This window comes from Salmo salar, chromosome 06 (genome assembly GCF_965601325.2).
Source record: "Salmo salar chromosome 06, fSalSal1, whole genome shotgun sequence".
NCBI classification, from domain to species: Eukaryota; Metazoa; Chordata; class Actinopteri; order Salmoniformes; family Salmonidae; genus Salmo; species Salmo salar.
Window position 1 is genome coordinate 66,902,253 of NC_138296.1, and position 12,469 is coordinate 66,914,721.

Genomic DNA, 12,469 nt, shown 5'->3' on the forward strand with positions numbered 1-12,469 from the left:
GATGCTTCAAACCTCGAACAGAAATCAAAGACGCCTGTCAGTAGCATCCCCACGCCTACCTCCGTGGCTAAGCACCATCTACCTAGTATCCAATGTCTACCTAGTAAATCCAGCAGCGGATGCAGAAACCCACACTCTGTTTATAGCTAGGCAGGGTCACAGTGAGTGGCATGTCTCCAGCATTTAGACTGACAACCTGGAGGAGAACAGCAAACAGATGTAGAGAATCAGGATGGTGTCCTGAGGTGGTCTTTGATGGGAAGAGTTGTTTGTTCAACTTTTGCATATTTAACATTTCACCAAGGCGGAAGAACATGGGAGTTATTCCTTCTAAACAGGTTGTATACCGCCATCATCGCTGAAACAGAGAAAATAAATACAATAGGCTGTATACATTTCAGCATATTTTATCAGATTAGCTTTTTTGGCAATTTAAAGCTCATAGGAGAACGAAGCAACCAAAAAAAAAAAAAAAAATCGAACAATTCCAAATTGAAAGCCCAATAAGCCCCAGAAATGAATAATGGAAAGCAACATATACAATGTTAGAGAAAAACTTTATAGATCTCATGGAGGACAAACACAATGCACTGTGTTCATTTTTGTTTAAGATCACACTGCCACAGAAAATATCTGAAACCAAACAGGAGTGCACATTGCAGGCTTTTGTGACCTGACTTCCTGGTTCCTCTGTCAGAGAAGGAATTGACAACGACAATCTGTCTGATGTTGAAGCGTGTGAAAAGTCACAATATTATTTTTTTTGACAACAACGACGACAACATCGACACAGTCCAACTCACTGACATGGAAGATGAATCATCTTCAATAGCCAAGATCATTACCTCTGGGTAACAGTCCTGGTGTTGCATATTTCATAATAAATTACTCTGTAGAGATTTCACATATGGTTCGGACAGTCTGACTGACTGAACAGGCTGGTCAAAAAAGGCAGTTCTTTTCACTTGCAGCTGGGAAGGAGATTTGGCCCAAACCCACACCACTCAAGTTTCTTCTGTGTGTATGAGTTTGTGTGTGTTGGGTTCACAGCCTCTCGATGTCCCTGTACTTCTTCCTCAGAATGGAGACCTGGTCCTTGAACAGCACAGGGTCCAGTCTCATCTGGGAGTGCAGCAGGGGCATGAACCCAAACCAGCTGCTGAACGAGTTCATACACGTCTGTCTCTGGGCAAAGTGGTCCGGGTCGGCCCACCGGGACGTCTTAGAACCCTGTGGACAGACACACAGACAGAGGAGGTACGTCAGTTCAGCACACCAACCCCACACAGGTCACGGTACGAACTGACTCTGCATCAGTTTAAAAGTAGAAGCATGTACTGTGTGGAGGATGGTACATTAGAGCTGTGTCGTCTGATGTAAACTGTTTCCCCTCCAAAGACGGCCTGGAAATACATAAAAAGGTTGCTGAATGGAGTGGAACCCAGGGCATTAGGAGAACAGCTCATATTTACTGTATACATACACACAAATAAAACTACATGTAAGAAAGGTTATATTTTGTTGCCTTTTAACTCCCATTCAACTGATAAAGTGCCGGCCAAAATCTCCATAAGTCTCCAGCAAACGTCCCCGTGTTTCTGATTAACTTTCCTGTGTGATCTTGAAGCAGGGCATCAAATGTTACAGCACCGATGACTGCAGTGGAAAAATATGCCTGGAAAGGGTCTGAAGATACTATGTGTTGAGAGAGATGGGAGAAAATCCACCACTGGTACGCTGCTGCCTACACAATTAAGACATTAATCACAGAGCCGATAGAGGCGAGTCATCGGGCTGCCCCGAGCTGGGCCATCAATCAGGCCTGACGTGGGCCGGCCCCGGCTCAGCCCGTGCACACCAACCGGACGGGGAATCACACAGGGAGACTGTTGGTGCGCTGCAGCCGCCTCCACCTCTCTCTGGAGGCTCCTGAGTGAACCGGTCTGGAATACTGCAGTCCCTCCTCTCTCATATCCCACCTCACAGCACGGATCACAGGCCAGTGTCTGGCTGCTCCTCTGGCTGCAATTTCAGGCTCCTTTCAGACTAGCAGGCACATTGAGATCAGTGGAGGCTCCTCAGAGGAAAAATGGGAGAACCATCCTACTCAGTGAATTTCATAAAAATAAAAGTAGTGAAACATAAAAATAATATATTAATGTCACCAAATAACTGATTAAAGCACACAGTTTTGCAATGGAGGTCTACAGTAGCCTCAACAGCACCCTCCAGGGTAGCACCATGGTGTAGCCACAGGACAGCTATTTTCAGTCCTCTGGGTACATTGACAATACAAAACCCAGGAGAAACACAGTAATTATGAATACTTCCAGAGGACGTTCTCCAACCTATCAGAGCTTTTGCAGTATGTACTGACAAGTTGTCCATCCAATCAAAGGATCATTCTTCTTAGTTTACCTTTCACTTACTTAGCTAATGCAGCTAATTTGTTCTACTCAACCTGACTCAAACAGAGAGGAATGCCATTTATGTTAGCTAACCGGCTAAGGTTATCCAACACCGCAACTCTTAAGTCAAGGTAAAAAAAATAATGTTTTCCAGAGTAACTGCTAAACTGCTTGCTGTACACTGTACTGCATGAATGTACACATGGATTGGATTGTGGGTTTACTAACGCGTTAGTTCTAGTTGATTGACTAGAATGTTAATATGGTGACAACGACGTAGGCTATGTAGCGGTTTGCGGTTATGGTATGAAGGTTTCGATGGAGAGGTTTTTTCGGCTGGTCAGAGACAGCTGTTCAGTTGTGCACTGAAGTCCAAGGTGGAAAAGGTGAGAGGAGGAAAGCGTGTAGATGGGAAAAGGAATTGTAAAACTAGCAAAGTGATGATACTGTAGGTGGCTGCTATGAAAATGAACTGTGTGCGGGTGATCACGGTTGTATTCATTCCACCTGGTTATGTTGCAAAACATTTCTTAAACGGAAAGAAATGGGGATGGACCTATCTGAATTTGTCCAATAGAAAGTCTTGTTTTAGTTGCAAAACAACTTTTTGGACTAATGATTACACCTCAGATCAACTACATGCAGGCAAGAGCGTGCAAGGCGGTATTAAATGTGTCAGTGTCTGACACCTTGATTACTCAAATTTGTCTCATGACCTGTGTGCACCTACGCCTTAAACTTTCAATTGTAGGCTCGGTTGTGGCTACCTCATGATGTGCATAGGGCAAATTCTAGCATCATGTCGTAGCCTAAACCTATCGATGTTACATTGAGCTGGATAAATGGAATATGAATGACAGTCTTCCAATCTGATGTAATCGAAATATTCCATGCTCATGGTACGATATCGGAAATCTTACTCCTGAATCTTAAATTGCACCGACCGCCAATGCTTGAGATTGTGCCCTGACCCAAGCACTGGATACCTGATATCTATTGAAATTGGCCGTTGGTTAATGATGTATGCTGGGTAAACACAGGGTTTCACGGATGGCATCTTCAACGAGCTAGGATTGTCAGGTCAAACGCGCATGCTCAGGCACACACACGTACGCACAAACGCATGCAAGCACACACTGTTACCACAAAGACCTACTGTACCTGCTGCATCATTGTCTCCTTGTACTGCTTCTTCTGGGTGACTTTGATTGGTGGGAGCTTAGTGACAGCAGACACCAGGAAGTTCATCAGGATATCCTCACAGTTGGCCATCTGGTCCACCATGGTGAGAAGGCTGGCTGGCAAGTAGTGAGTGTACAAGTAGTGATAATACCTAGAAACACAGAGAGAAAGAGGGATGGATACATTCATAAAAGGACACCACATTGATATACTGCATAGTGCAATATTGCAAATGGAAACAGCAGTGACTACACAGGAAATCAAATCTCCTTAATTCCATTCTCAGTGCCATTTCCCGAAGGTTCACCATTTCTCTGGATAATGTCCCTTGTTGTTTTCTATTCACTGAGAGTCACAGAATATGGATGGTAATCTGTCTGGTGGAGCCATCCGGCAGAATGAGGGGAGCCAGCCCAGAGAAGAGCCACCCTCCCTTGCGGCCTCATCCACCCGCCTGACGACACCCAGAGACGGATGTTTTAATTTCTCAGTGAGACACTTCGCCCCTCTCTTTCTGGCAGCCCTGATTGTACCATGTCTCATTTCCCGTCTGTTTATTATGTTGAGGGCCCTGGCTGTATGGCTGACAAAGGCAGGCGCATCATTTCCTGTACGTCTGTGCTAAGGGATGGGCGTCAGTCAGTCAGTCAGTCAGTCAGTGTGTGGCACTCTATTTAGATCCAGAGGCAGTCTGACTCATGCCTTATCTCTCCTCCTCCTTTTTGGTAGCTCCGCTGGGCTCTTGGCCTCTACAGCATCAGCTCAGCTATTACTGTCAGCCTCGTGAAGGTGAGGCGTCACAGCCAAGGTCTGCCGTCAGCACCATATGTCGGTCTCATCCGCGCAGGGAAGATGAGCACAAGGACTTTCCATGGAGACAAACTCTGTGGCTTTCTCTCTGCGAAGCTATTGATCTATGTGGTGTTGTAAGTTATCTTGTCAACGTTGTCATTTTCCAGATCTGAATATCACACTCTGCCTGATATCTTTGTTCATGTTAATATCTTTGGATGGGAAATGTACACTGAGCAAAAATATAAATGCAACATGTAAACATGTTCGTCCCATGTTTCACGAGCTGAAATAAAAAGATCCAAGAAATGTTCCACATGCACAAAAAGCTTATTTCTCTCTACTTTTGTGCACAAATGTGTTTACATCCCTGTTAGTGAGCATTTCTCCTTTGCCAAGATAATCCATCTACCTGACAGGTGTGGCATATTAAGAAGCTGATTAAACAGCATGATCATTACACAGGTACACCTTGTGCTGGGGACAATAAATGGCCAGCCTAAAATGTACAGTTTTGTAAACAACACAATGCCACAGATGTCTCACGTTTTCAGGGAGAGTGCAATTGGCATGCTGACTGCAGGAATGTCCCCCAGAGCTATGGCCAGAGAATTGAACGTCTATTTTTCTACCATAAATCACCTCCAACGTCGTTTTAGAAAATTTGGCAGTATGTCCAACCGGCCTCACAACCACAGACCACGACCCGCGGGATTGTCTGACTGATTTACTTTTATGAACTGTAACTCAGTCAAATCTTTGAAATTGTTGCATTTTGCGTTTATATTTTTCATCAGAATAGCCATCTAATTAATGACACAAATTTGTTAATTGCGCTCATCTGATAGGATTGTTTTTAACACTTGCTACTGGTGACAATATGGTAGAAACACTTGCCACTTGACTATTATCACAATGCCTCAGTAGACAGACCCTTGAGAGCCTTGAGAGCTGAATAATAGAGGCATTTTGAAACCACACAATAGATTACAACAATGACATGTTCTATGAGAGTAGTTTATCTGCAACTGCCCGATAAGACATGACTTCAAATCTCTCATGAGAGGAAAATACTTCTCAATTCAATTTGCTGCATGGCTTAATAGTTTGTATTCATTGTGTTGAGGCATTGCATTTACAATCAAATATTTTATGGAGAAAGGAAAGAAAAAAACTGACGTTATTTCCTTTTCTATTATGCTGCTTATATACAAAAACTGTCAGTGGTGTGAGGAATTCGGGTTAGTTTTGTAAATGGCACTTACTGTACTGAAAGAAGTAGACTACTCCAGCAGTCTCTTTTTCAGGACCCGGTCTTTCAAAGATAATTCGTAAAAATCCAAATAACTTCACAGATAACTTCTTCATTGCAAAGGGTAATAGATAATAACTTCTTCATTGCAAAGGGTTTAAACACTTTGTTCAATGAACCACAAACAATGAATGAACATGCACCTGTGGAACGGTCATTAAGACACTAACAGATTACAGACGGTAGGCAATTAAGGTCACAGTTATGAAAACTTAGGACACTAAAGAGGCCTTTCTACTGACAATGAAAAACACCAAAAGAAAGATGCCCAGTGTCCCTGCTCATCTGCGTGAACATGCCTTAGGCATGCTGCAAGGAGGAATGAGGACTGCAGATGTGGCCAGGGCAATAAATTGCAATGTCCGTACTGTGAGACGCCTAAGACGGCGCTACAGGGAGACAGGACGGACAGCTGATCGTCCTCGCAGTGGCAGACCACGTGTAACAACACCTGCACAGGATCGGTACATCCGAACATCACACCTGCGGGACAGGTACAGGATGGCAACAACAACTGCTCGAGTTACACCAGGAACGCACAATCCCTCCATCAGTGCTCAGACTGTCCGCAATAGGCTGAGAGAGGCTGGACTGAGGGCTTGTAGGCTGTTGTAAGGCAGGTCATCAGACATCTCCGGCAACAACGTCACCTATGGGCACAAACCCACCATCGCTGGACCAGACAGGACTGGCAAAAAGTGCTCTTCACTGACAAGTTGCAGTTTTGTCTCACCAGGGGTGATGGTTGGATTTGCGTTTATCGTAGAAGGAATGAGCATTACACCGAGGCCTGTACACTGGAGCGGGATCGATTTGGAGGTGGAGGGTCCGTCATGGTCTGGGGCAGTGTGTCACAGCAACATCGGACTGAGCTTGTTGTCATTGCAGGCAATCTCAACGCTGTGCATTACAGGGAAGACATCCTCCTCCCTCATTTGGTAACCTTCCTGCAGGCTCATCCTGACATGACCCTCCAGCATGACAATGCCACCAGCCATACTGCTCGTTCTGTGTGTGATTTCATGCAAGACAGGAATGTCAGTGTTCTGCCATGGCCAGCGAAGAGCCCGGATCTCAATCCCATTGAGCACGCCTGGGACCTGTTGGATCGGAGGGTGAGGGCTAGGGCCATTCCCCCCAGAAATGTCTGGGAACTTGCAGGTGCCTTGGTGGAAGAGTGGGGTAACATCTCATAGCAAGAACTGGCAAATCTGGTGCAGTCCATGAGGAAAAGATGCACTGCAGTACTTAATGCAGCTGGTGGCCACACCAGATACTGACTGTTACTTTTTGACCCACCTTTGTTCTGTGACACATTATTCCATTTCTGTTAGTCACATGTCTGTGGAACTTGTTCAGTTTATGTCTCAGTTGTTGAATCTTATGTTCATACAAATATTTACACGTTAAGTTTGCTGAAAATAAACGCAGTTGACAGTGAGAGGACGTTTCTTTATTTGCTGAGTTTATGAACCAGTGTGTGTCTGTGGCAACATGTGATGCTGGTACAGAACAATAAAAACCTGATCACACCCCTCCGTGGTAAGAGTAAGTTACAAGTGCAGGAGAGTTTCTGCTATACAGTGGGAGAATGTTAACAGGTCTCGATATGTATTAGGGATTTTTATAACCACCATGCGTGCCTGCCTGCCTGTATGTGCTCAAAGTAATTGGTATGTGTTACCGCATTCCCCTCCTTGAGCTATTATCATGGCCCCTACACCCCTCACAGATGTGCAGGGGTTCTGAATGTACAGTGCCTTCAGAAAGTAACATTTTGTTGTGTTACAGCCTTATTCGAAAATGTATCAAATAAAACAAAATCCTCAGCAATCTACACACATTACCCCATAATGACAAAGCGAAAAGTTTTTTTTTTAATTCAGATCCTTTGCCCCCGAGACTCGAAACTGAGCGCAGGTGCATTCTGTTTCCATTGATCATCATTGAGATGTTTCTACAACTTAATTGGACATGATTTGGAAAGGCACACACCTGTCTTTATAATGTCCAAGAAGACAGTGGCCTCTATCATTCATAAATGGAAGAAGTTTGGAACCACAACGACTCTTCTTAGAACTGGCCCCCGGGCCAAACTGAGGATTCGGGGGAGAAGGGCCTTGGTCATGGAGGTGACCAAGAACCCGATGGTCACTGACAGACCTCCAGAGTTCCTCTGTGGAGATGGGAGAACCTGCAGCACTCCACCAATCAGGCCTTTTTGGTAGTGGCCAGGAGGAAGCCACTCCTCAGTAAAAGGAACATGACAGCCCGCTGGGAGTTTGCCAAAAGGCACCTAAAGACTTTCAGACTACGAGAAACAAGATTTTCTGGTCTTGAAACCAAGTTTGAACTCTTTGGCTTGAATGCAAAGCATCACGTTTGGAGAAAACCTTGCACCATTCCTACGGTGAAGCATGGTGGTGGCAGCATCATGCTGTGGGGATGTTTTTCAGCGGCAGGGACTGGGAGACAAATCAGAATCGAGGAAAAGAGGAACAGAGCAAAGTCCAGAGAGATCCTTGATGAAAACCTGCTCCAGAGAGCACAGGACCTCAGACTGGGGCGAAAGTTCAACTTCCAACAGGACAATGATCCTAAGCACAGAGCAGAGACAACACAGGAGTGGCTTCGGGACAACTCTCTGAATGTCCTTGAGTAGCCTAGCCAGAGCCCGGACTTGAACCTGATCGAACATCTCTGAAGAGACCTGAATATAGCTGTGCAGCAACGCTCCCCATCCAACCTGACAGAGCATGAGATGATCAGCAGAGAAGAATGGGAAGAAAACTCCCCAAATACAGGTGTGCCAAGCTTGTAGCGTCATACCCAAGAAGACTTGAGGATGTAATCGCTGCCAAAGGTGCTTCAACAAAGTAAATGTGATATTTCAGTTTTTAATTTGTAATACATTTGCAAAAAAATCTAAAAACCTGTTTTTGCTTTGTCATTTTGGGGTATTGTGTGTAGATTGACAAGGAAAATAAAATGTCATCTGCCCCTGTGATAGAACCCAGCCCCTGTGAGCACCATGTTACTGTACCTGTGATAGAACGCAGCCCCTGTGAGCACCATGGAGTACTGGTTAGTCCACTTGGAGGTGTAGCCCCATCTTGATTTGCTGCTGTCCCAGTAATGGCTGCGTGCTGGGTAGCCCACGATCCTGTCTGGGAAACTGTGCCAGACGATGAAGGCAAAGTCAACCTGTGGTTCAGATGAAAAGACAACATCTTTCAAAATCGCTAATAGACAGATTTACTTCTGCATTAAATCAGCTATGTCAACTACAGTACAATGTAGCAAAAGAGTAGGTTTGAATTCCAAAGGTCTTCTTCTCAGGAACACCAAATGTCAAAAGACAGTCGCTCAAGTCCGGAGAATATGAAGAATACCACATAGTAGAATACACTCACTGACTTCTGTTGGCAGAGTGGCACCGAATTCATTTCCAAAACGCAAGAGAGTACAGAGCCCAAAAAACAGAAGGTCCCTTAAAACAATCACACACCTCTTAGCTGTGTCATGATGCATGTGTGCGCAATTATGAAGAAATGAGACCACAAACCTGGGAAAAAGGTTGAAAACATCTTTCTTAATGTAGCATTTGATTAATCGCCGAGTTAGCCATTACCTCAGTGCAGGATTTATGATACCATGCAAATAATTTTGCCTTTTGGAATTACGCCCTTATAATGCCCTGATTGTGCCTCGCATCCTTTGTGACAGACTGATTTGGCACATTCACAATGTGTCTTAGTTAATTATGGATTGGAAATAGGGACGGAGATTAATGACATACGCAGAGGGGAAATGCTATCCCTTGCAGAAAGGCTTTCCAAGGGCAATATACATTAATCCCATTTAATACATAAGATGGTTTCTGAATATGGGTTGCTAAGAGTCTACATCACAAATCTCTACCGGCATATAAATTACCTTTGGCATTTGATGTGATATGTTATTAAATAATAGAAAAGTACACTCTTAGAAAAGGGTTCCAAAAGGGTTCTACGGCTGTCCCCGTTGGAGTACCCTTTTTGGTTCCACATAGAACCACTTTGGGTTCCATGTCGAACCCTCTGTGGAAAGGGTCCTACCTGGAACAAAAAAAGGTTTCCTCAAAGGGTTCTCCTATGGGGACAGCTGAATAACCCTTAGGTTCTTGACAGCACCTTTTTTGTCTAAGAGTGTATAGTCATATAGGAAAGAAAGACATGCAGCATTTGGTTTCCAGCATATTCACTAGTATTGAGTTCTCATGATCGGAAGGAAAGTAAACTTGTGACATTAGATCTTGTTAAATGACCAAGATCATGTCGTTGTGTTCCATTCATTCATATCAACAGTTGATATATTCCACTGGATCCCTGGAGAACATTTGACAGGCTGACTGTTTTACTGTTATCTGTGCCCTGCTCCCCCATGGGCAGCCAGACAGTGTCATGATAGGAACATTCATATTCCACACCGTATCCTCTCTTAAAGCATAATCATGTGATTAATGAGTTGAAGCAATGCAATTATGAATTCTGTCCTGTCACTGTTCTATGTAGTTATTGTAATATGAAAAGTCCCATTAAAAATGCTCTACTCGCTCACATTTCAGTTATTTTCAATTAAGACGCTTTCAATGTTTAAAGGGCAATTACTGAGACAGATTATTAAGCAGAAGAGGGATTTGCATCTGACTGGTTCTTGGCTTTTCGACAGACATCTATAGGATTTGTCTTTTTTCTAAAATAACCTCATAAAACTTTTGTAACATCCGTTCTGTAATCTTACACCGCTATACAATTTAAATGGATCCTCTTGGAAGGTGAAGATTGACATCTCAAATAGATAAATGATATTTTGCAGGTCTCTTATACGCTGATAAGACTCACAATTCACTAAGGATTAGGTCTTTACTCACCGAAATCTTATGGGAGCTTCAAATTTGGATAGCTGCGGTCTGAAAGGTGTTTATTGGCAAAACCCTTCCCTTTCACCAGCATGAAACATCTTCATTAAAGCCTTGTTGGGGCTCGAGCCTCATGGTTGCAGATGGTCTCATTCTTAATGCAGGTATTGGATGGGGTGAAATAGACCAGAAAGAGAAACATTGCCTTCTGTGTCTGTCTGTCTGTCTGTCTGTCTGTCTGTCTGTCTGTCTGTCTGTCTGTCTGTCTGTCTGTCTGTCTGTCTGTCTGTCTGTCTGTCTGTCTGTCTGTCTGTCTGTCTGTCTGTCTGTCTGTCTGTCTGTCTGTCTGTCTGTCAGTCAGTCATGTGTCCAAAAGGTATGACGGAAATACATGTGGAACGTAATCATTACACCGACATGTTGGTCAGTTTAGAAATGTGACATTTCCCAAAGCAGAACCTTTTCTTAATTAGATTCACAGCAGAAATGTGTATTGATACGCACCGAAACAATACAACATGTGCTTAGAATGGAAAGCAGCAGGTGCAGGAAACTATTATCACTCAACCACCAAGACTCCAATTTGATGCAGAAAACAATGGATTTCCTAACGAGCTTGATTTAACAAGTTCAATATTTGGAACACAATAAAACACCGCAAATCCAACTTGTACATTGCGTCACACACAAACAACGTCGACATTTCCAAGGGCTCAGCCAAAAGAACTCTGCAAATGTTTGAAACTTTTGATTAAAAAAAAAAGAAAGAGAGAACATAATCTTCACACTGAGAGGCAACTGCTGCTTTGGTTCATTTAGTGATTTTTTTTTACAACTGCCAGCAAAATGAGCCACTCTCGCCCTTTTTCCCTTCCAAAGACGTGAAGCTTAATCAAACTGGGACTTCATGGTTTGACAGTCTAATGATCATCGCAGAGACTAGCATGCCGGAGAGGTAATAGGTTTCACAAACCTCCTGATTGCTTGAAACAACTTGGGCTTTCATTATTTTCTCATTCCAGGCCAGATGGTGAATACATGTTTTTTGAATTGGCACCATGGTCACCGAATTTGCATTTCACAGCATGGGAAGATCCTTTAGCTAACTGCATCCAGATAATGAAATCATCAGGAGAAAAATACCCTCGTTCAAGATGTTGCTAGTCAGTGACTCAATAACAGGAATCTTAAATACAGCAAATTTCCTTTAGAGGGGGCAATCAATCCGTCCCGACCCCGAGAGATGAATTAGTTATTACGCTATGCTTGAGAAATTAACTCCATTGCAGGGATTTCTCTCATGGACAAGATGTGTTGAAATGACCTCATCAATATTAACATGCAATATAAAATCAATAGGGCGAGAGAAACTTGGAGACAAGATACCAGACCATTTCACTGATACTGTTTCATGGAGAAACACAGGGGTGGAATTTAACAGATAAGGCAAGACAGGTTGTTGGCACCTTAATTGGGGAGGACGGGCTGGAACGGTATCAAATACATCAAACACATGGTTTCCATGTGTTTGAACCCATTCCATTTGCTCACTTCCAGACATTATTATAAGCCGTCCTCCCCTCAACAGCCTCCTATGAGGCAAGACATCCCCGTGGCTCAAAAGGCTGAGATGTATTAGTTAGAGAGGATGAATTACACTTTACCGTGAATGGCTAGTGTGATGGGGTGGGCATCCACCTGGACCACAGACTTGATCTACTAATATAACCTGTCACCACGTTTCACCTCCCTCTGTCTTGTTTCCTCTACAGTAGGTCATGATACCAGCGTTGACTTTCTCTGTAGAGTGCAGCCCAGGCCCCAGTGCCAGTCTGAACATTAGGCCAGAGCAGTTACTCTGAAAGAGCCAACTTT

The 12,469-nt window shown here is 43.8% G+C and overlaps 1 protein-coding gene across 2 annotated transcripts in view; it reads right to left on the bottom strand.

Moving 5' to 3' along the window:
• Positions 1-391: 391 nt before the first annotated feature.
• LOC106607809 (exostosin-1) overlaps positions 392-12,469 on the bottom strand; it is a 253,228-nt gene continuing 241,150 nt past the window's right edge. For both annotated transcript variants that reach the window (XM_014205176.3, XM_082976877.1), the window contains 3 exons: positions 8,738-8,898; positions 3,570-3,741; positions 392-1,230 (listed from right to left, as the gene is read on the bottom strand). In XM_014205176.3, coding sequence (XP_014060651.1) covers positions 1,045-1,230; positions 3,570-3,741; positions 8,738-8,898 — 519 coding nt within the window. In that variant the 3' untranslated portion in view covers positions 392-1,044. The remainder of the gene's footprint in view (positions 1,231-3,569; positions 3,742-8,737; positions 8,899-12,469) is intronic.